The following is a 23,314-nucleotide window of genomic DNA, read 5'->3' on the forward strand; positions in this document are numbered from 1 at the left end:
CGTTGTGTGTGCATGTGCATGCCAGCATGTGAGTGCGAAGATGAGCGAGAGCATGTGGGTATCTCCTTGTACACATCTCCAATCTGTGTGTGTGTGTGTGGGTGGCTTCTGCAGGGAGCACATGGCATCCTACACCATCCCTACCAGCCTGGTGCTAGTGGAGGAGATGCCCAGGAACCAAATGGGCAAGGTCAACAAGAAAGACCTGCTGCTACACTTATTCCCATGATTGGACCCCAGCCTGGATCACCTCTGTGTTGATGCTCACACCGTGCCGTCTCCTTGGATGAACTTCTTATGGCTCTGTAGAAAGCAGAGGATTGGTTGTTCTGTCTGGTTGAGGGCAGTGTATCCTTGTCCAGACATGCAACTGCAAGCTGTTCCACAGGCATTTTTTGCCGTGAGTCAAATGCACCATAATTCTTGACCGCTATATTATTCCCAAATGGATCTATTCCAATTTACCTGGACAGTCCTGACTAATGGATGGAGGAATTAATTGAATTAATCTAATTTGGCAAATGGCAAATGTTTGCTTTAATATGACATGCAGGGGAATTTATTTTATAGACGCTGAATAGGAGGGGTGTTTATTGTGCACTGAGTGCAGTGGTTGCTACAGTAGCTGTTTCATTGTCTTCACACGGCCGACAGGCGAACAAGAATGGGAGGAGAGAAAAAAAAAAAAAAAGTCATATATGTCATATATGATATCACAACATCCAATCAACCCCAAATTGGAATCACATGTTTAGGGTGTTTAGGGTGCCACAAATGCGACAAATTCAACCCCATGTTGTAGAAACTCCTTTTCCCTCCACAGCTTCCTCGCATCCTACCGGCTGCAACTCACGACTGACACAGCCCTGGATTGGACGCCCAGCCTGGCGAAGACTTGCGCTCAGAGGGACTAGCTGGCTGTGCAGTATGAGCCTTGGAAATAAAAGTGTAGAACGGACATCCATACTGTAGCAGCATTGTGCTTCTGTATCAAACATGCCAACGGTAATCAAGTAATCAGTCCTTGGAAGCCTCATTGACATGTTAGTTCAATATGAAGATGTGTTGGTCATGGTATCCATAGCAATAAGTGTCATCAGGTATAGAGGAACAGTTCCTACCGATGCGCTCAAAATGGTTCATGTAGAAGAATAAAAATATATATTTTATATATCTTTGTTTATTGATACTCTTTTTGTGAAGTTTTATATCCCGTCAAAACCTTTCTTGTGTGGCTGTATCAATGCGAGTGAATGCGCATGCATGTGCATGCAGCTGCGGGTACACAGGTGTGCTGAAAGCCTGAAGGCAGATTCTGCTAGATGGAAGCAACACCACAGCTGGACGCTTCACTCTCCATCTGACGGTGCTTCTCACCTCCCATCCTTGTTCGGCCTCATTTCTCGCCCATCCCTGTTCCAATAACCCATGTCAGTCTTCCCCACAAGGTCTGGGCAGATTGAAGTGGGACCGCCGGGACCTGCAATACCGAGCGAATTATCCCGGGGAACGAGACCTGGCATGCCGCCACTAAGCGATTTAGACTTCATTTGCACCATGCCTTGACCACTGTCAACCTGGCGTCCCTATTTTAGGCATGTCATTATAGATGAAATGAAATGTTCAAAAGTGTAAAAAGAAAATCGAAACATTGCAGATCTAAGTGGTTAAAATGCACGCTGTAGCTGGATTTCTTTTTTTTAATCTGTGTTAGGATCTCAAGGCGTCAGTCAGGCGTAAACGCAATGTTGGAGACAAAAGCAGGGGAATCCGTTACGGCCGAAACACTGTCGAGATAAACAGTCATGATGAGCAGCTAGAGAGAACGGAACGATGGAGAGAGAGAGAGAGAGAGAGAAACAAACAAACACAAGCGCAATCCCCCAGCCAATACCTCCTACTGTCCACACAGACACACACACGCACACACACACACATACTCTCCTCCACCCACAGTCACCAGAGACCTGATTAAGAGAGCAGAGCTATCGATCTGTGGGCTGGCAGGCCAGGATGGATGAGCAGGCTGGGTTGCAGGAGCACCAGAGGACAGGCTCCATCCCCCGCCACCCACACCAGAGCTGGGAATGGGGCCAGTGGTGGACAAAGTACTCAACCCAGGTACTCGAGTCAAAATATAGATAGTCAAATATTACTCAATTACTAAGTGAAAGTTGCTCAGCGAAATTTGCAAGTACTGGAGTACTTGCTTTTCAAAATGCAGCTTAAGTGGTCAATTCATAATGTACTTTCAAAAGTACAATATTTGCCTTGGTTAAGTACAGATACTCAAAAATATTTACGTACAGTACTCAAGTAAATGTATTTCATTACTGTCCACCACTGAACAGGGCACACTGCAAAATCCCTAGTCGCTGAACTCTGAAAAGCGTAAAAAATGGACCCATTTTGCAGTGCAAGGGCACGGCAGGGGGGCCGGGAGGCGAGGTGGGGGCGCCGCAAATCGAAGCCGTAGCCGTGGCAGCAAAGAGGTTCGAAATGGAGGCTGAAGCCAGTGGAGCAGGGGGCACGGCCGAGGATAGGTGGTCATGAGTCGAGAGAGGCTGCTAGTTAGGAGGCTTGGCAGGATGACATGATAACAGGGTCAGGGCTGCACTCAGATGGGGCGGTGTTGGGGGGGGGGGGGGGCTGAGGTGGAGTGTAAAGGGGTTTGAGTGCTTGTGCACATGGGGGGCGGCGGGGGTACGTAGGGAGGGAGGATGGGTATTCCCAGGACTCTAGCTTGATGGAGTACTCGTGCCCTTGAACTAATTCCACCTCTCTCTCTCCCTCTCTCTCTCTCTCTCACTCTCTCTCTCCTGCACAGACACTTGCACTCCCGCTCTGCCTGGTGTTTGTTGGAGCGTGGTGGAAGAGGGTTGTCTGCAGATGGCTGCTTATTGGGCCCCAGGGTCCTGGAGGGTGGGTTATGGGGGACACCAGGGGAGACTGCGTATACGTGTGAGAGATGGCGCTCGGGGAGAAGGGCGAGAGGGTTTGAGCAATCTGGTAATGTTTCACCATGATAACAAAGGGATATTTCACCTACAGTAATGTTCTTGAGCACTTTGAAGGTAAAGGTGACGTCATCCGTTTCAGCCTGCCGTGACTTTACATTCCGGCAGCAAAGTCATGGGTGATTTCCACTTTTCAGGCTGCTTCATGTAAGAAAAGTCAGTTGTTTTTTCTTCACCCATTTGGACACCTTACAAACATAAACTTGAATTATGTGTAATATTTCAAAGACAAACTGTAGATGGTTTCTAAGACCTTTCATAAACCACTTTCAACACGGTGTCCCTATTTTTGGCATGTAATTTACAAAAATGTTGCAAAAAATCTTGAAAATAGCTGATCTACAATGTGTCATGTGAGCTTGTGGATCGGCTAATTTCACCGTTCGTATGGTATAACCACCGAAGTGGTTAACTTTTCTCTGCACTTATATTCTGTGCTTCTCGTCTTCTCACTCTTCTCACTCAGTTGTGCATATGAAAGGTCTCTAGTGATTCTAGCAGAGAGAGAACTTCCTTTCATTTACTCTCCATAATGAGCAGGTCCGAGTCGTCCGACTGATCGAGGTACACGAGACAGATCAGTTACCAGTCCATTCAGTTGAGGGAGTTGTTTCAATGGAAGTCACGTGTCGCACGTCTATTCTTTATTCTACACAATCATAAAAGCATTTATGTTAATTATAATAAAAAAACATGTATTTTCATTGCATTCCATAGACCGATTGAAATTAGCCTGTGGCTAGCTGGTGGAGCTGAGAGGAGACTGGAATGATGGGTGGATGACAGGCCAGGCTCCTCAGCCCCAGGGACACCCTGAGTACAGGCACCCATACACATCAATGAGCCCATACCCCCACTAGGTCAGTGTGTGTGTGTGTGTGTGCACGCATGCGTGCACGCCTGCATATATGTGTGTTACTGGTGCCAGTATATCCAAGATGTTTACATGGAGCTCATGTTTATTCTGCAGCTAGCTGTACCGTGCTGGCTCAGCCTTAGGCTTGATTCCCATTAAACTCCTGCTGACTGTTACTGTAGCTCTCTTTCTCTCTCTATCTCTCTTAATGCACACTTCATCGCATGTAGCTTGTAGATCAGTTCTTTCAGGCAAGCGACACTGACTGCCGTGCGACAGAGTATTAATTAGGCTTTACAGTGCTGCGTTCGTGCTGTCTGTGTCTTTCCAGAGGTCTCTCCATCACTGTCAACTATCTTTTACTCTCTGCTTAGAGTAGGTGTCTCTTTTTGATGTGATTGCAGGAGCTAGCCTGGTTTCTGCACATGCATGGTGGTGTGATCATCTACTCTGTACACCACTGTGTGTGTGTGTGTGTGTGTGTGTGTGTGTGTGTGTGTGTGTGTGTGTGTGTGTGTGTGTGTGTGTGTGTGTGTGTGTGTGTGTGTGTGTGTGTGTGTGTGTGTGTGTGTGTGTGTGTGCGCGCACATTTGGCCACCACTTGAAACTTTTTGGAACATGAGAGCACGAGTTCAAATAAATAATGGGATCAATACTGAATTATCATGATCTAGCTCTCATAACTTGGCCCGCGCGACGATGAGGAGAGACAAGGTCATGGGAGAATAAATAGCAGGCAGACTAGCTAATGATCTATCATTCTGGACAAGCGGCTGCACCCAGGAGCGGGCCGGCTGACAAGATCATTAATAAAAGCTGCAGGGAGAGTGATCGATCGGCTTGATGGATGATCAGAGCCACAAATACTATAAAACACCTGGATGTCAGGCCCCGTCCCTCTGAAGAGAGGAGAGGAGCGTGAGGAAGAGGCGGGGCAGCCCGGCGGGACAGCCCGTCTTCAAATCAAGACCCCAATAGAGATCAGTCGGGGAGAGAGAGAGGGAGAGAGACACTGCACTGTCACCGAAAATGTATTCGAAAAAGTGTTCTGTGCGTGCGTGCGTGCGTGTGTAGTGGTGGAAAAAGTACTCAAATGTTTTACTTAAGTAAAAGTATCAATACCGCATTATAGAAATACTTTGTTACAAGTAAAAGTCCAGAATTCAAAATTTACTTGCGTAAAAGTACAAAAGTATTGCCATCAAAATGTGCTTAAAGTACCAAAAGTAAAAGTACTAAAATGTTTGAAAATAGCAGATGTACAAGCTCACAACGCGTCGCATCGCGACGCGTTGTGAGCTTGTAGATCGACTATTTTCAAATAGCCTAGGTATAAAATAGGGCTGAAGTGATTAAAGTATGTTTCATAATATAATAATTTATATATGAAAAGTAACTAGTATCTAAAGTTCTCAAATAATTGTAGTGGAGTAAAAGTACAATATTTGTCACTGAGATGTAGTGGAGTAGAAGTAAAAGTATTGGAAATTGGAAATACTCAAGTAAAGTACAAATACCTCAAAATGTTACTTAAGTACAGTACTTAAATACATGTACTTAGTTACTTTACACCGTGCGTGTGTGTGTGTGCGTGCGTGCGTGCGTGCTTGCTTGCTTGCTTGCATGTGTGTGGTGCACAGTGTAGGAGCCCAGTGTGAGAGCATCAGTGTAATTTAAGGAAGATGAGGCAGTCAGCAGGTGTCCCACACTGTACACTACAGGCTGCAGTAGCAGCGCTGCACTGGGGTGTAATGGGAGGTATTTATTATTGACCTGCTCACTTCATAGCCTTAACTGAGATCAGTGGAGTTATCCCCACTCCTGTGAATGCTGTCTCTCTCTCTTTAGCTCCCCTCTTTCTCTCTCTTTGTCTGTCTCTCTCATACACGTGTCCACACTGTTGTTCCAGCCCTATGTGCACAGTACAGTATCTCTCTCGTCTACACACACTCGAAACACTTCACTTTAGCGCGAACACACACACCCACACACATGCCTTACTCAGCAGTTAATCTAGATTCCTAATCTTCTCCAAGAAAAGAGAGAGAGGGAGAGAAAGAGAATGAGTTCAGAGAGAGTGTAGTCGCCTTGCATGGCTGCGTGTATCAATATCTGTACATTGATCTCGCCTTGCCTCCTCCTCCGCCATCCGTCCAGATATAGATTGGTTTTCCCAGCAGATATCTGAGCCCAGCATCTGACTGATGGGCGGTATGTATGTGTGGTGGTAGGCTATTGAGGGGGGGGGGGGGTGTCTTGCATGCCACAGCACTGTGTAATGCCTGTTTTATGCTCCGTCGTACAACGGTAAAATAGCAGATGTACAAGCTCACAACGCATCGCACATACGGCAGGTTGTGAGCTTGTAGATTGGCTATTTTAGGTGTGCGACACCTTCGTTGTGGCGAAGTACAGGTTGCAGGCATCAGCAGCCAGGTAGCACATACAACAGGACAAGTCTTCAGGCACGGTTATTGGTTATGCAAGTGACGCGGTCATGGGTGGGGGTACTACTCCAGCGTTTCTCTATCACTGTCTCAATTAGTATGCGTGTGTGTTTGTGCGCGTGCGTGCGCACGTGTGCGTGTGTGTGTATGCGTGTGCGTGTCTGTCTGTGCTGTTGTCATCAGTGGCTGACCATAAATCAGACACCCCAGGCCTGGGGATCGCCTGGCTCGTGCCTCCATGTGTAATTACAAAGCTGACATTTAAACAGCAGCAACCATATTTCACTCCCTGCCAGCACTGGACCCAGAGTGGTCTACAGATGGAGTAAAAGTTTTCAGGAAAAAAAAGAGAGAGAGAGTAGGAGAAAAATCAATAAGAGGTAAAATGCATTCTAATGCCTTGTTAATGGACCCGCATATTAATTATTCAGCGGTGGCCATTTTATCTGCTCATTAAAGTGGCAGCTCAGAGGAGAAATATGCAGCATTGTTCTGCTCTGCTGCTTGCAGGGTTATTACCAGCGTGTCCTCTCCCCTCTCTAACACTGCTTACACAGCGCTGGACACAATGTTCACAGCATTTGTGTTCTTGTTGTAGAGCTGATTCGCCATTGTTGTCTTTGTCTTACATAAAGATCGATATCCATGTGTCACTGTCTCTTAGTGTCCATCTTTCGAGAGTGCAATCGAGAAAACAATTCTAAAGACTAGTACAAAGTTAATTAAATGCATTGGAGACTGTAAATGGCTTGTACAGTGTAAAGTTCAGGCTATTTTCCATTCATTTCACTACCTTAATCTCTAGCATATTTTAAAGATAATGTTTGCAAATTTGCTGGATGTAATTCTGATATATGCTACCATGATCTGTATCCATAATTAACTGTAATTGGCAAATATGTGATTGGAATCTTACAAGGAAACATCAGTACATGTACTTATAATTTAGTTTGCATGAAGGTCAGAACATCATTGAAACACATCAATATCCCCTTTACTAAACTTGAGGAAAATGTAAAAACAAACAAAAGGAAAATTGATTTAATGCCATAAATAAAATAAGAGTCAGGCAGAACAAGACCTAAAAACCTTGAACACTTTATGCTGGCAGCTGGGGGTAGTACAAAGCATGCCATTTGAGCTAGTCCAAAGAAGGGCAATGAGGGTATTTCAATTATTATAGATACTTCCATGTGTGTACAGTATATAAAAAATATTTGCTGCATATATTAATCTATATACATAATTCCTTAATGTATAAGGTACAATTGTACTTGGACAAGTACATTTCATGCTTGTTTTTTCCCCATTGCACAATGCACATATCTTATCTGTCCAGATCCTTATTGGTCGCATACTATTTGTACATGGCACTGCATATACGTACACGTACACTGTATATGACTCTGTATACTCTATATATATCTCCTTGAATTGCTTTTCTGTTTTTTGGATTGTATTCTTTTCTGTTTTGGGGGGATTGTATTATCTCTATTTTGCTTTCCTTATCTATAGCTTAGTTGGAGTACATTTATTCTGCAAGTTGTACAAATATAACTACAGTAGTCCTGCGCCAGACCTTTCACAGCTCCGCCACATCACATTTATGCCCTCTCTAGATCTCCATTTTAGTGGTTTCTTACTGTTATCTTTGGTCTACAGTCCATCCCACTGTTTGGATATAAAGATTTGACAAGTGATGTACAGTCAAATATTTAAAGCTGTCCATCTTGTACGTTGTGTCATTTACCTCCAGGACAATACGCATGTCAGACTGTCTATCTAGATAACCAAAGAAACATTCCTTACATTATTTAATGTTCTGTCTCCAATAAAATAATAGTCAATCTGACTGTGGAATAAAACTGAATGCTGGGACTCAATAGACAGTAGACACTGTGGATGAGGCTGGAGGGTGGAGGGAGGCTACTATTAGCAGTGCGTGCTTGGAGTTGGGGAGAAGGAGGTGAGGTGGGATTTGTTAGAGGGGGGAAAAATTAAAATTCCTCTTTGGCCTGCTGTCAACCTGCGTATGCTGGCTGCTCAGAGGAGCTGCGTGACAGGATTCCTAATGACACTGCAGCAGCCATTGCCACAAATTGCTTTGACTTGATTTATTTCTCCTTCTTTTACCACCACCGTTCCTCCTCCCTCCCTCCCTCCCTCCGACACTGCCATTCAAGCATTCAGTCTCTGGCGCGCGCGCACGCGCGCGCACACACACACACACACACACACACACACACACACACACACACACACACACACACACACATGCAGCAATGTCTCCTCTTCAGCACCATGCCAGTGGCAGAGAACATCTGTCTTTGGGTCCCCCTGCCACACAGTGTTATAGTCAGTGTAGGTCGCTCAGTCGAGTGACCGGTCTGGAACGGCCTCTGGGCAGAGCAAACCACAGCTGACTGGGGGATGGGGGCGTCTAAGCGTAAACTTGTCCCCAGGTCCATCCTGCTTGTCTGCCCCACACCATGCACTTTCTGATAAAGACTGGGTCTAAAATAAAAGTATTTAATAATAATCTCTAATCAATGTTTAAAACCAATGATGATAACTAGTAAAAATAATTATTTTACTCAATTTGGTTATTTATTATGATTACTATAGTATGGTCAATCATAATTGCCCAGGCAGTGTGATTGGTGGTAGAGCGTGACAGCTGGTAGCCTTGCTCAGTGGTTGTCAAACTTTTTCATGTCAAGGACCCCCAAATTAATATGTATTTGGCCGCAGACCCTCATCTGAAAATATTTTGTGCCAGGGAACCCCATACTAGATTTGTGTTGTTAAAATGTTTTAAAAATATTCTAGTTTATTCACAATCTTTTTAAAATAGCCGATATATATAGGTTTAAAGTGGTTAAACTGTTCCCCCCCAAAAAACTTTCTCCCACTTCCGTTTAGTCTTTGCAGTCTCATAAATAAGTCCTACTCTAAATCAAATTAGTTGAAGCCTATTTAGCATGCTGCTTAGCAGAAATCGAAGTTCTAAATTATATTTTAGGCGCTCGGGTGGCTCAGTGGTAAAGTGCCTGCTGACCACCGCGGAGGTTGTGGGTTCAAATCCACCGTGGTGCATCCGGCTTTGTCGGATGCACCACAGACATTTTAAAATAGAAATTTGTGAATGGAAATGAGCAAAACACAAGGTCATCACTGAAAAAGAGACTGCTCAGCCATAATGTGTCTTTATGGTGGCCGGAGACTTTAATAAGGCACATCGTAAGAAAGTTCTCCCCAAGTTCCACCAGCACATCACCTGCAACTCCAGAGGTGATGGCATACTGGATCACTGCTATACCACCTTTCCAGACGCCTACAAGCCCCTCCTCCGCCCTCCCTTTCAAAAGATCGGACCACAGTGCCATTCAGCTTCTGCCTGCCTACAGGCAGAGGCTGAAACGAGAGCCCATCTGCAAAAAAGAAGTACGGATTTGGTCTGAACAATCGGACTCTGTACTACAAGACTGCTTTGACAACGTGGACTGGGGAATGTCTCGGAACGCTGCTGAGAACAATGTCAACGAGTTCTCAGATACAGTCACGTGTTTTATCAGTAAGTGTATTGAGGACATTGTTCCAAAAAGGTCTGTTCGGATTTTCCCCAACGAGAAACCATGGATTAACAGCGAGGTATGAGCTGCTCTCCATGCACACAACGTCGCCTTTAGATCTGGGAATCTGGGGGACACCCGTGCGGCACTCCAGAGAACCATCAGGAAAGCCAAGAGGGATTACACAAGCAAGCTAGAGGCCCAGTTTGAGAGCGGGGATGTGAGGAGCACATGGCAGGGGCTGGTGCTATTACAGACTTCAGAGGGAGTGCTAGATCTGCAGAGACCCCCTCTGCCTCCCTCCCTGGCGAGCTGAACAACTTCTACACCCGTTTTGAGCCCGGATGCACAGAACAGCCAGTGCCTGCACCACCTCTGGACACCAGCCCTTTAACCATCTCGGAGGCTGACTTGCGCAGAGCCTTCCAGCGGGTGAATACCTGCAAATCCGCCGGGCCGGGTTGGCATCCTAGGCCGCGTGCTCAAGGCATGCGTAGCCCAGCTGATGGAATGTTCATAGACATTTTCAACCTCTCCCAAGCTGTGGTCCCCACTGGCTTTAGATCATCCACGTGGTCCCGATTCCCAAGCATTCCAAGGTGGCGTGCCTCAATGACTGGAGACCGGTCGCTCTTACACCGATCGTTAGTAAGTGCGTTGAGAGATTGGTGAAAGACTGCTCCGTGCTGCCTGCCACGATGGACCCATGGCAATTTGCCTATCGTCAAAACAGATCAACTGACTTGCCTTGGCTGTACATTCTCCGCTCACCCACTTTGACAAGGAAAAGAATGTGGACTACAGCTCTGCTTGTAACACTATCAACCCAACCAGACTGAACGCAAAGCTCAAAGACCTGGGCCTGCACTCGACCATGTGCAGCTGGATACTGGACTTTCTGTCGGGCCGGTTTCTATCAGGTGCTGAGAATAGGTAACATCACGTCGGACCCCCTGACCCTCAACACAGGAGCCCCTCAGGGTTGCGTACTAAGCACTCTCCTCTATTCCCTGTACACATATGACTTTACGCAGAGCTCCAACGTCATGATACACGCGGATGACACCACGGCGATGGGCCTGATCGAAAACAATGACGAAGCGGCCTTACAGAGCTGGAACACTGTGGTGCCAGGAGAATAGCCTTGCTCTCGACGTCAGTAAAACCAAGGAGCTGATCGTGGATTTTAGGAGGCCAGAGAGGGAGCACGCACCTATTTACATCAACGGTGTTGCAATGGAGCAGGTCTGTGACTTCAAGTTCCTTGGAATACACATCTCAAGGGAACTGAAGTGGGCCACACACACCACACAAGTGGTGATAAATAAATAAAGGCAGAAAAGCCCAAAGAAATATTAAAAAAAAAAGGCCCAACAATGACTCTACTACCTCCGGCGCCTGAAGAAGTACAGAGTGAGCCCCCGCATCCTCAGAGCGTTCTACAGCAGCACCATCGAGAGCGTTCTGACGAGTTGCACCACTGCCTGCTCTGGGAACTTCACCGCCATGGAACGCAAAGCACTGCAGACAGTGGTGCGAACAGCGTAGCGCATCGTAGGAGGGGAGCTTCACCCCTCCAGGAAAAACATGAGAGACGTTGTGTGGCGAAAGCATCATCAGGGACAGTCACCACTCCAGCCATAGTCTGTTCAGACCGCTGCCGCATCCACGGCCAGGAAAACGATACAGGGGCATCATGAGCAATAAGCTCATGACCAGACTCATGAACAGTTTTTATCTACTTTTCTCTTTTCTACTTTTCTCTAACTGCTGAACAAGAGCTGGTGAAGTCTGGTGACACTGCACAGACTGAACTGAAATGTGTTTTAAAGGGACTCCTTTTATATACAGTACATACATTCATGACTCCTATTTATTACGCACTTTAGTCACATTAATTTTTTACATTTACATTTTTTATTGTATTTAATTTGTTTCATTTAAAATATATATATTAAAAATAAATGAAAAGGGTTATTGAAAGAACACGGTCTCCCCACATATTAGAAGGACAATATCAGTCACCAGAACCAAGGAGTTTGAAGTTACAATGGGCTTGTATAGGAAGGGGGTGTATATATATATGTGTATATATATATATATATATATATATATATATATATATATATATATATATATATATATATATATATAATTGTCCCTGTTTCTCTCTCGCCTTGTCGTTCTGATGTGCTCTGTGGATTGGATTTGACGCTTTGCTCGTGTTGTTCTGTTTTAATTTGTGATCCATATTTCCACACTGTGCACGGCCGGGGCGTGCATGGATATTTCTCTTTCATTCTTGCAGTGCTGTCTGCATAATCAACAGCGATGCATCCCGATTCCCTATATATGCTCAAACCCGCGTTGTTTGGCCAGTTTTTTTAATCTCCTCACATTTAGACTGTTTAAATTGTTTCAGTTGAGTTAAGCTTCTATTTACCTTAACCAATGTGGAATGCTATCAGAGGCAGCAGGCGGTACTCTGCCAGTCAGCCAGCAGATAGCTTGTTCATGCAGGGAAAGCCCAGATAAGGAGGTTGAGGAGGGAATACTGTTTAATCAAACAGTGAAGCACAGGGGAGGTGAGTGCAGGGAGCCAGGTGTGTTTAAAGGACATTTTGCTTCCACTTTTCTGTGTCTCTCTTTTACTCGCTCTCGCTCTCTGTCGTTCTCTCGTACTCTGAATCTCTTTTCATTTTTCCATTTTCATTTTCATCTCTCTCAATCACTACATTTCTATACCTCCCGCCGTCTCTCTCTATCTATATCACCCCCTCATTCCTCCTCCCCCCCTCCTCCTCCCCTTTCTCTGTATGCCCTTTGCAGCAGGAGTGGTTGAGGTATTTATCATCTTTATACCTGGAGGTTTGAGGGCCATGCGTTGGGCCTGATAGATGGGCCAGCCACTGATGTGCAGCCACCTCAGGAGACACAAACCAGACAGCTATTTAGTGGCTGAACAAGACACATTGCTTTTCTTTTATTGTTTTCAAACTGCCAGGATGGGTGGGTGTGTGTGTGTGTGGGGGGGGAAACAACAACAACAAAGAAGAAGACAACAGATGTGCCCTCCTCCTTGTCCAGAAAAGCCCACAAGGAGCGGGAGCACAGGGGAGGGCCGTTATCCATCCACTGTGGCGGAGGGCCCGGGGTCTCACCATGCTGTTGACAAATCTCTAGCCCTCTGACAATGATGACTCTGTGTTATAGCATACATAAAGCACTCAGACACATTCCCTCCCTGCTATAGAGACTGCAGCATGGGAGCACCCTGGGCAAGGGCACACATAGCCAGGAGTCTGTGTGAATGTGTGTTTGCGTGTGCGTGTGCGTGTGCGTGTGCGTGTGCGTGTGCGTGTGCGTGTGCGTGTGCGTGTGCGTGTGTGTGTGTGTGTGTGTGTGTGTGTGTGTGTGTGTGTGCTAGCGTGTGTAGAGGGTTTGTACAGTATATTTTCTGTGCATGTGTAAAGGCTTTGCTTGTGAGTGCTTTGTCTGTGCAAAAGTGTATGTGTGCAGAGTAGTTTCTCGCTGAAACCTGCATGGCACTGATTAGCAATTTATGAATCTGACTATTATAGCTAATGGCAATGTCATTTAGAAAACCCACTCAATTGTTCACCGTGTGCGAGAAGAAAAATAGAAGCTATGCATTCCCAGCATTGTGTGCCAATGTGTGCTGCAGAGAGAACCACACACCACAACACTGTAGTAGCTCTGTAACACAAAGGAGCCACCAGCATGGCATCTCAAGTTCACCCAGCAGAAAGCCTTCCATGTGTGACTTGTAACCTGGCTCTTGTTAAAGGTTCCACTGCTGTCATCTGGCCATAGAAACAAACACATGTGATTATTTATTGTCAACATGCAAAACAAAATTCACTAAAATACTCACTGGTAATAGAATAGTCTTTTTTTTAACACTCTCATAGTTAAGCACTTAAGCACTCACAATGCATCATGATGTGATACGTAGTGAGCTTATAACTATTTTTATTTTCAACATTTTTGACAGTTTTCACCTATAATAACCATAGACTGTAAAAAATATGGACAAAGGGAGCCCCAATGGTTTCTACAGACCGTTTTGAAGCCACTTTTTCGGCGGATTCAAATCCGCCATGTTTGAACTTCCGGTCCTGAACATAAAACCAGAAACGACTACCATTAATAAAAATAATTTATGGGACCATAATTTACTAAACGCATATCATGGTAATTGAAAGAAGACTTTAAACTAGCAACTGAAAGCATAAAGTATTTATGACAATGTTTATTAAGGTAATAAAATCAAGTGTAAAGTCCGGCCAAAAAACGTTTCGCTTGAATAGAGAGTTATTGCTTCTGCAGGCAGCAGGGGAGAATAGCGAAACTAGCGGCCATTCATATGAACTGTCACTTCCTAAATGGCTTCAATTTAAAAAACAGATGCTTGCCGCCTGATAATAACATGCCCAGACTAGGATGCCAGGTTGAAAGTGGTTACATTTACTGTGCCGAGACGGCAGTGCATCTGGTGTACATCGCTGTTGTTGGGCAGAAACCTCTTATCTCCATATAGCTTTTTATATATTTGTTTGCAACATACATTCGTCATACTACAGGGTTGTGCAGAAATATCTGATCTACAAGCTCACAATGTGTTTTGACACGTTGTGAGCTTGTAGATCGACTATTTTTGCTATCTCTGATGTTTTTATGTGAAAGTGAAAGTGTCTGGGTTTCATAAATACTGAACCAAGGAAATGTATTAACAAGAGCTTGTGACTAAATAATCACTCCATTGGATCCATTAGAACACAGGTTCTTTTTACCATTTCCTGAAAAGTATCAGTTTTGGACAGTGTTCCACCTGACAGCGGTGATATCCATGTGGACTTACAGAGTGATAGGGCAGTGGTGAGATGTGGGTGGCAGAGAGAGGGAGGGGTGCCACATGTAATGAGTCAACCGGGGTCTTCTCAGTTTGACTGACAGTTAGTCCTTCACCCCCTTGTGGAAGGTTCCAGGGCCAGGTCACTAGAGAAAGAGTGAGTCTGCTGTCACTGGCATATGGGTCTCCTTCTATCAAACTTTTTCAGTTACGTTTTTTTAGAGGTTAATCGAACTAATCAAATTAATTGATTTAAAAAAAGAATTGATGGCCCGGATTGCTGGCCTAGCGGTCCGGGCACTTAGGCTCATAAGTAGCCTGACAGCGCACCGCAGGTTCGAGTCCCGTTCTCGACCGTTTGCTTCATGTCTCTCCGCATCTCTTTCACCCTGTTTCCTTTCCGTCTCTACTATATAAACTATAAATAAAGGCAGAAAAAAGCTAAAAAATAAATAAATAAATATATATATATATATATATATATATATATATATATATATATATATATATATATATATATATACAAATAATACAAAAATTCAGTGATTATTCAATCAAATAATCGATCCCTATTTTGGGATTGTTATTTTCTTTTAAAATCTTTTAAAGAAATTCAAAAACTTAAAAATAGAGAAAATAGCTGATCTACAAGATCATAACGCGTGGTGATGTGATGCGTGATGTGTGATGTGAAGCTTGTAGATCGGCTATTTTGAACATTTTTGCAGGACAAGCGTGCGACAAGGTATAAAATAGGGATTAAGGGGTAGTGGTTAATCGATTTGTTGAAAAAGAAACCAATTTAAAAACTAGAGGTTCGGGGTTAGCGAAGCTGTCGCGTTGCAATGCATCTACTGTACGTAGGTGGTACGCTTCTTGCCTTTCCTGGCATGCCACTAGTTCCAGTCTGTGACCCGTAGTAGGCCCCGGTAGAGGACCACATTTCTGATGTGGTCCGTCCATGTGATACCTACAGTGTAGTGCCATTCGTAGCATTCATGTGTAGACTCCATCCAAGGCCCTTTCCTGTTGTGCTGTGAGGGTCCATGTCTCAGCCTCGTACAGCAGTACTGACTCCACTGTACCTACGAACAGCCGCCATTGAGGTTAGACAACACTCTCCATATTTGGCCGTAGCTGCATTGGGAACTCCTTATATGGTTATGGCTGAGTCATAGTGACATGACGCGACAACGTCCAATTTGAATCATTTTTTTTATAATTTGTACTTGCCGGCCAATTTTAATAAAAGAAGATAGAAGAAAAATCTTTTCAAACATTAGATTAATCCAAAAAGTAATCGATAGAATAATCAAATAACGGTGTTGCTTCACGAGGATCTCGAACTTCATGTGGTCAGACTGTGTAGGGATGCACGATATGGACAATTTGGCCGATATCTGTTTAATTGCAGGGACAAATCAATTGATACTGATAAGGATATTTCAATACAAGTTTCCAGTAGTGTTTACCTTACCTGTCTGTGTGCAGATGCAGACTTCTAAAAAAATTGTATGTATGTATGTATGTATGTATCTATGTATGTACAAAAAAGAAAATCCAACTTGTTTAGTTTTATTTGCTGCAGGTAGACCATTTTGAAAGTTTCCTGAGAAAACATTTCTCATTTTTTTCCTGATTGAATCTGCAGCCTTCAATCTTTCTAAGCTTCATAAAACATAAATATTCTAAAATGTAATAAAGTCAAAACAATTGGGATTATTTAGCTGATACTGATTTTACCGATATACCATTTTTAAGTAAATATAGTTTCCGATATGATGAACGATTAATCGTGCATCCCTAAGACTGTGCCCACATATGGAGTCATATGTCATAGATATGACTCCATATTTGGGCAAGGTTTCAGCTGCCATTGACTTGCATTATAAACGTTTATTATTTAAAAGAACATATAAAATATATGTGGAGGGGGAGGGGGAAAATGTGTAGATGTATTTCCTTGGTCACTTTTGGCGCTGATCGGTCAAGCGGTTTGCGGGATAAGCCCCTGAAACACGGCCATTTCTAGGTGACTCCTCCTGCAGAGCGACACCATAAATACAGGAAGATAAGGTGACTCAGGGGTCCTGGATCATCTCCACACGATGATGGTACTGTACTGTTGGATGCGGTCTGCTCAGAGATGCAACGGAAGGCTGTTTTGTTGAACCACTTGAACCCCAGCATCCATATTCTGAGGGGAGGGGGACATTAGCCAAATGTTTATGACGAAGAGATTAGTGTAGACGGGGAAAAAGCAGGTCCACGCACGTACAGAGCCAACTCAGGTCCACTTTACTAAGTCTAGAGGGTTTAATTAAGAGGACCGAAATATGCCAAACACAAAGCCTGAAGAGCGCAGCTACTGTTGGAGCACCACCTCAGATGCTGCTAACGGACCAGAGGAATGAGGGGGAGAGAGGGGGGGGGGGGGGAGGAGGGGTGCGAAGGAGTTAAGAGGAGGACGGCATCAGCGGCACATCCAAGCGGAAAGAAGACAAGTGGCAGCAACGACAGGAAAAAGACGAAGGCTGCCCATGTCCCCATGTCTCCTATGTGCCCCCCCCCCACCCCCTACTGCAGACTAGCATATGTGGGCTGACAACATGACATTGCCATTGGAGAGCGAGAGAGAGGACCGGGAGCTTCTGTGGCCCTGACGTCCCTGGCTCTGACAGCTGATGGGGGGAGATTAGACTCACGCTTGCTGGCAACTGTCAGCCCCCCCACCACCCCCACCGCACCCCAAAAGCCACGCGCTGCCCTTTACTCACCTCCACCCACCCTTCACCTCCGGCCTCCTGCCCCACAGCCATGCAGGCAGAGACGGGCAGGGACCAGGGTATACAGTAGTGTACATTGTCTGTCCTCTGCCTACTCCTGTATGCATGCACACACACACACACACACACACACACACACACACACACACACACACACACACACACACACACACACACACACGCACACACATACGTACACATGGCTCACACATATACATATACACACACACACACACACACATACATTTCCCAGACCATGGTCAAAAGTGTTGCATCGATACGTTTGCATCTCTCAATGAATTCGCCTTGATTTTCTTTGTGTGCATTCTGTGCAATATGCTTAGCCTTTGGTTTAGCCAGCTAAACAGTAAAGTCCTACAAAGTGGATGCTTTGATCCATTTGTACACTCTCTGAGTTAAATTAACACAGAGGATTTTACTGTGTAGAATGCAGGAGGCCTTTTAGCCACAGTCTCACGACGACCGTCTTAAGATGATGGTCAGGAATGGAAATATTCAGGAGGCCTGAGAGAGAGTTTATACAAGCCGTCTGCCAATTACTGTACACATTAGATACCTATTACTTTTAAGACTGTAATCACCATGACTCATCGCTGACAGTCATCTTTTACTCCTATAGAGCTATACTATATGTATGAATGCAGTTTGCTGTACCTAACTCATAACATCTATTCTGGAAACCATTGTTTGTGTGTGTGTGTGTGTGTGTGCGTGCGTGCGTGCGTGCGTGTGTGCATTTGTAAGTGTGTGTGTGTGTGTGTGTGTGTGTGTGTGTGTGTGTGTGTGTGTGTGTGTCTGCGTGCGTGTCTGCGTGCGTGCGTGCGTGTGTGTGAGAGACAGAGAGAGAGAGGGAGTTGCTTATATTTGTTTTTATATATGTATATATTTTCTGTAAGAAGTTAGGAAGCTGACATTTTCCTCACTGACAGATGGAGAGGATGTGTAGTCTGACTCTGTACAGTACTGTACATGTGCTTGTGTGTGCATGCACACAGTGTCTGTGTGTGTTCTGTGCACGCGCGTGTGTGTGTGTGTGCGTGCGTGCGTGCGTGCGTGTGTGTGCGCGCACACGTGCGTGCATGCATGTGCTGAGGCAGACATCCACCTAGGGAGGGACAGTATATGTCATCGATTGAGCTGCAGGAAGAGGCCTATTATCTCTCGCCATGGTTCAAGCGGGGGAGTCAAGTGTGTCATATGTGTTAGCTCTAATTGGCAGCCTACCCTGGTGGAAGCTGACTGAAGCTAAAGCTGGAATAACCCCCACCTACTCCTCTCACCCTCAAGCCTGATTTATAGCTCGTAGTAGGAAGGCGTCACACGCCGGAAGTAGACGATCTACAAGCTCACAACGCGTGGCATGGCGGTGCATTGTGAGCTTGCAGATTGGCTCTTTTTGGCCATCGTACAATGGAGTATATAAACTAAGCATCACGCCACCATCGCTTGATAATTCTTCCCCTTTCTATTTGCCTACTGTTACATTCTGCTCTGCCTCTTACTTTTGTTTATGTTGTTGTTGTTGTTCTTGTCAGAACAGGAGGAGCCCAACAAAGTGAAAATATAATTTGGACGTAGTCCAAATGGAGGCAAGTGTCAAATCTCCACTTCTGAAAATGGTGATGAGCTAGATAACTATAGCAACTACTGCTTTAATCCAAACATTGTTTGGATTATACTTGGTCGTTGTGAGTGTTATTTTCTGACACCTTATTTGGTGTTTTCTTTGTGCAAGGCTTTTCCACCCTGATGTTCTGACTGGCAAAAAGAGTAAACCTGTGTACTGTCTGTTCTTCATCTATTCTGTATTTTACCTTCTGTCTTCATGGTTGAGATTTGTTCCTCCATTCTGCAAGGTCTCTCTAATTAGTAGCCTTCCTGTCTTAACAATCTCCACCTCTCCTCTCCTCTCAGTATTGTTAGATGGTCCTACACTGCCCTCTGCAGGAACCTAACAATTGTTCAAGCATTTGTTGCAGCCTCAAACACTGGCAGATAACGTTTTGATCCACCCACAATGAATAACAATGCATGCTTTTCTTTTATTGCAAACATATCCATTCACACGGTGCCCTGTTGTTGGAGGCGAAAGAAAGAAGACATAGACATATAAATAAACAAGCAGACAGAAATAACTATAGAGATGTGAAGGCTGACAGACACAATGACGAAACAATAGACAGCAGGTGTGAGTGTCATAATTGCTCCCCCAATCTATGTCCCATTCCATTTCTCACCATCTCCCATATCAATCTGATATTTTATGCCTTTATCTGAATCAAATCAAAGGCTGTGCATAATTCCTCCAAGGCTCTGTGAAAGCCTGATTATCCATTAAAAAAGATATCCGTGTTGAAAGAGATTATTCTTCCAAATGGATTAATCAGTGTTTCATTTATTCTTTCTGCACAAAAAGCTAAAAAATTTAACCCTTTTGTTCCTATTATTTGTCTAAGCGCACCATCCTTGATTAGAAATTACGTGATGATCAATCATAATTCTGATTTATTTAATGTTATCAAGCAATACACAACTTCAGGTTGACACTTATACTGTAGCTACATACTTCCACAAATATGACTGGTATCCGTCATTTTCTTATACTTCCAAAAAATGATATACCTCTCACTCCAATACTGTGTCAGATCATTCAGGATTTGACTGTAGGAGCTATGATTAGATCCCCAGTTCCTGGACAGATGGACCTGAATCCATGTCTATTGTTGTAATTGTATTCCATTATGCTACTGTGTTGCTTTTGTTTAGAGTACCCGTTGTACCCGTCTGTCTGTGTCCCTTTTGTGCCCATATATGGAGATCCCTGATGTCATTAGTATATGCCCATACCATGTATTTTAGCATGTGGTTCTGGACAACAGGATCTCCCTATATGCCTATATATGGGCATTTCGGGTTTGTTTATGGTTATGTCTGAGTCAGAGTGACGTGGCCGTGGTCCACCTGCCAGCCGGCTCTCCATTAAACAATTTTAATATAGGATATTGTGGGGGGTTATTGCAGTATGGGAGTGGGGGTTGTGGAGCATGGTGGTATGAGGGGGGGCTTTCAAGTAGGATGGGGCCAAACAACCAGAGGATGCTTTTTTTCTAGTCATAAAGAGAATTATCAGTGTTTTCTTTTTTTGAGCTAATAACTTTTATAAGGTAACATTACCGTTGGAATATATTTTAGTAAAATGGTTTAAAATGTCCACTTTAATCACACAATTAAAAACGTACTCAATACAATACATTTTAATATGGACAAAGAACACCATAATTTACTTTTGGTTTGGGCCTTTCAATGCAGGTTGAGGCCTGGGTCAAAACCTAAGGTATCACTTTACAATACTTTTCTGTAGTTAACTAAGCAGGCACAAATGAATAGCACTAATTTAACACTTATGTCTGCATCACAATGAGCTACTTACTGTAGGAGTAATGCTTAGTTATACCCAGTTGGTAATATCAAACTGATGCTAGGGATATTACGCTATTAACTAATCAATAATTAAGGCATGTATTAATGTCAAAGACCATACTTCCTGGAGAAGAAATAACTTTAACAACTAATAATGAATTACAGATTTTTTTTTTCATAATCAACCAAATCGATTAGTCTGATTAACCACTTAACCCCGTATTATACGGTACTTTGTTGTACAATGGGGGTGCACAAAAATTGCAGAAATAGCTGATCTACATGCTCGCATAGATCTGCTATTTGGTTTTTAAATAATCGTTCATTAACTGCAATCAAGGCACAAGTTTGTAAGATAGTATTATTCACCACTTTACTGTACTTTATACTTAATGTGCAAAATATAAAACCGAAATCTGCTGAGAATGACTGGACATCTGCTCATAATGGTTATTAGTTATTTGTTCTCCAGGAGGAATGTCTGTGTCATTAAGATTCATTAATTATTGATTAGTTGAATATTTTGCAGTGACTGATCACTCAAGATAGATATTAGCCAATAATAGCCTGAACATAGTGACTGAGGACTTAATATAGTGCTATTAATTTGTCCCTGCATAGTTACCAGTGGTGGAAGAAGTACTCACATGTTTTACTTAAGTAAAAGTATCAATACTGCAATGTAGTACTTACAAGTAGAAGTCCCGTATTCAAAATGTACTTGAGTAAGGTACAAAAATATTGGTATCAAAATATACTTAAAGTACCAAAAGTAAAAGTACTCATTGTGCAGAATGTCCCATTTCACAACTTCTAAATGTATGAAAACTCTTTTGAAAATAGCAGATCTACAAGCTCACAAATGTTTGTTTTTTCCTCTGAGATGTAGTGGGGTAGAAGTAAAAGTATTGAAAATTGTAAGTATGGAATAAAGTAAAAATACCTCAATCTTTTACCTACGTACAGTACAAGTACAGTAGTTACTTTACGTAAATTATTACCACTTATAAAAGTTGTATTATTTCCATTTATGAAACACCGTCATGTCTGTGTTATGTTGGTCTCATGTGGCCAGGCCTCCAACTTGCTTCACTCCAAAGCAAGCCTGCGATCTTCAAAGTAACTAAAGCTGTATAAGAAGTATAAAGTATAAACTAATGGAAATACCCAGGTAAAATAAAAACACTTGAAATTTGTACTCAAGTAGTACTTATTTATTTACAGGAAATATACTATAGTTTACTTTCCACGACTGATCACTACCAGCAGTGGGCAGCAGAGAGCTTCTACCCAGTCTATGGCAAAGGTCCAGAACTTCAAGAATAATTTGTGTCACTTTAGCATCCAGACTTTTTAAAAATAATTATGCTGCTGTCATGATGATCCATCAGATAACACTCCACTAACACACCCCAGGCACATTTGAGCTTCCAATGCCCTCCAGAGTTAAGAAAATAAGGGTCCAAGTTATGGGTATGTGGTATTCTAGCTTTACCCCCCACAACCATGTTACGCATGTACATGTAGCGTGGTATGAGAGACTGTAGTGAGGGAGGAAGGGTGTGTATGGGCCGAAGAGTTAGGAGAATGGGGCGGCTGCTGCCAGCTGCCGCGGCCTGACATGACAGAGACAGGTGCTGTACAATCATCCCTTAGGGATGAACACACACACACACACACACACACAGATTCAGGAAACCACGCAAACGCCCACTCATCAAGAAATGTTAGCCAGAAAAGCATTTGTTTTGCTGATCTACTCTCCAGCACAGTGGTTCTCAAAGTGGGGTCCAGGGACCCTCAGGGTTCCTTGAGGGGGTTCCAAATGGACCCTTACAGGTCTGTAACTCTGAGAGTGTGAAACCATTTGGTTTCATTTGTACACTCTCAGAGTTGGAGGTCCTTAAAATTAAAACGTTTGACCGCTGATCTAGCTTGAGCGAGCAAACCTAGCAGACCACATCTCTTGTGTGATCACTATCTTTTGCACTACGCTAAAACTTTCACTTGTTGAATGTATTCCTTGTCACTTCTCTCTCACCGTGGTGGTGGATCCAGTGTAGCCACACGTTACTGAGGTCAATTCCCCGTTCAGCCGTAACCAACCATCTCTTCTGAGATCCCTGTGTCAAAGCAACGTTAAGACAACACAGGCTGAAGATGTTTAGCAGTCAAACGTCCATATCCACCTTTGACCTGTAAACAGACCTGCTGAGAGGCTGGTGATGGCTGTTGGGACTGGTGTGTGGAGAACACTTAGGGGTCTGGACTCCATACCCTCATCCCCTCAAACCCCTCCAAAGCTTCTTTCATATGTGTTCT

The 23,314-nt window shown here is 43.9% G+C and overlaps 1 protein-coding gene across 1 annotated transcript in view; it reads left to right on the forward strand.

The window, feature by feature from the left end:
* Positions 1–1,096, forward strand: part of acsf3 (acyl-CoA synthetase family member 3) — a 42,197-nt gene extending 41,101 nt beyond the window's left edge. The window contains exon 10 of the mRNA XM_084060100.1: positions 115–1,096. Coding sequence (XP_083916226.1) covers positions 115–229 — 115 coding nt within the window. The 3' untranslated portion in view covers positions 230–1,096. The remainder of the gene's footprint in view (positions 1–114) is intronic.
* The last annotated feature ends 22,218 nt before the right edge of the window (positions 1,097–23,314 follow it).

The sequence above is a fragment of the Gymnoscopelus microlampas genome (genome assembly GCF_963454915.1).
Source record: "Gymnoscopelus microlampas genome assembly, chromosome: 1".
In the NCBI taxonomy this organism is placed as follows: domain Eukaryota; kingdom Metazoa; phylum Chordata; class Actinopteri; order Myctophiformes; family Myctophidae; genus Gymnoscopelus; species Gymnoscopelus microlampas.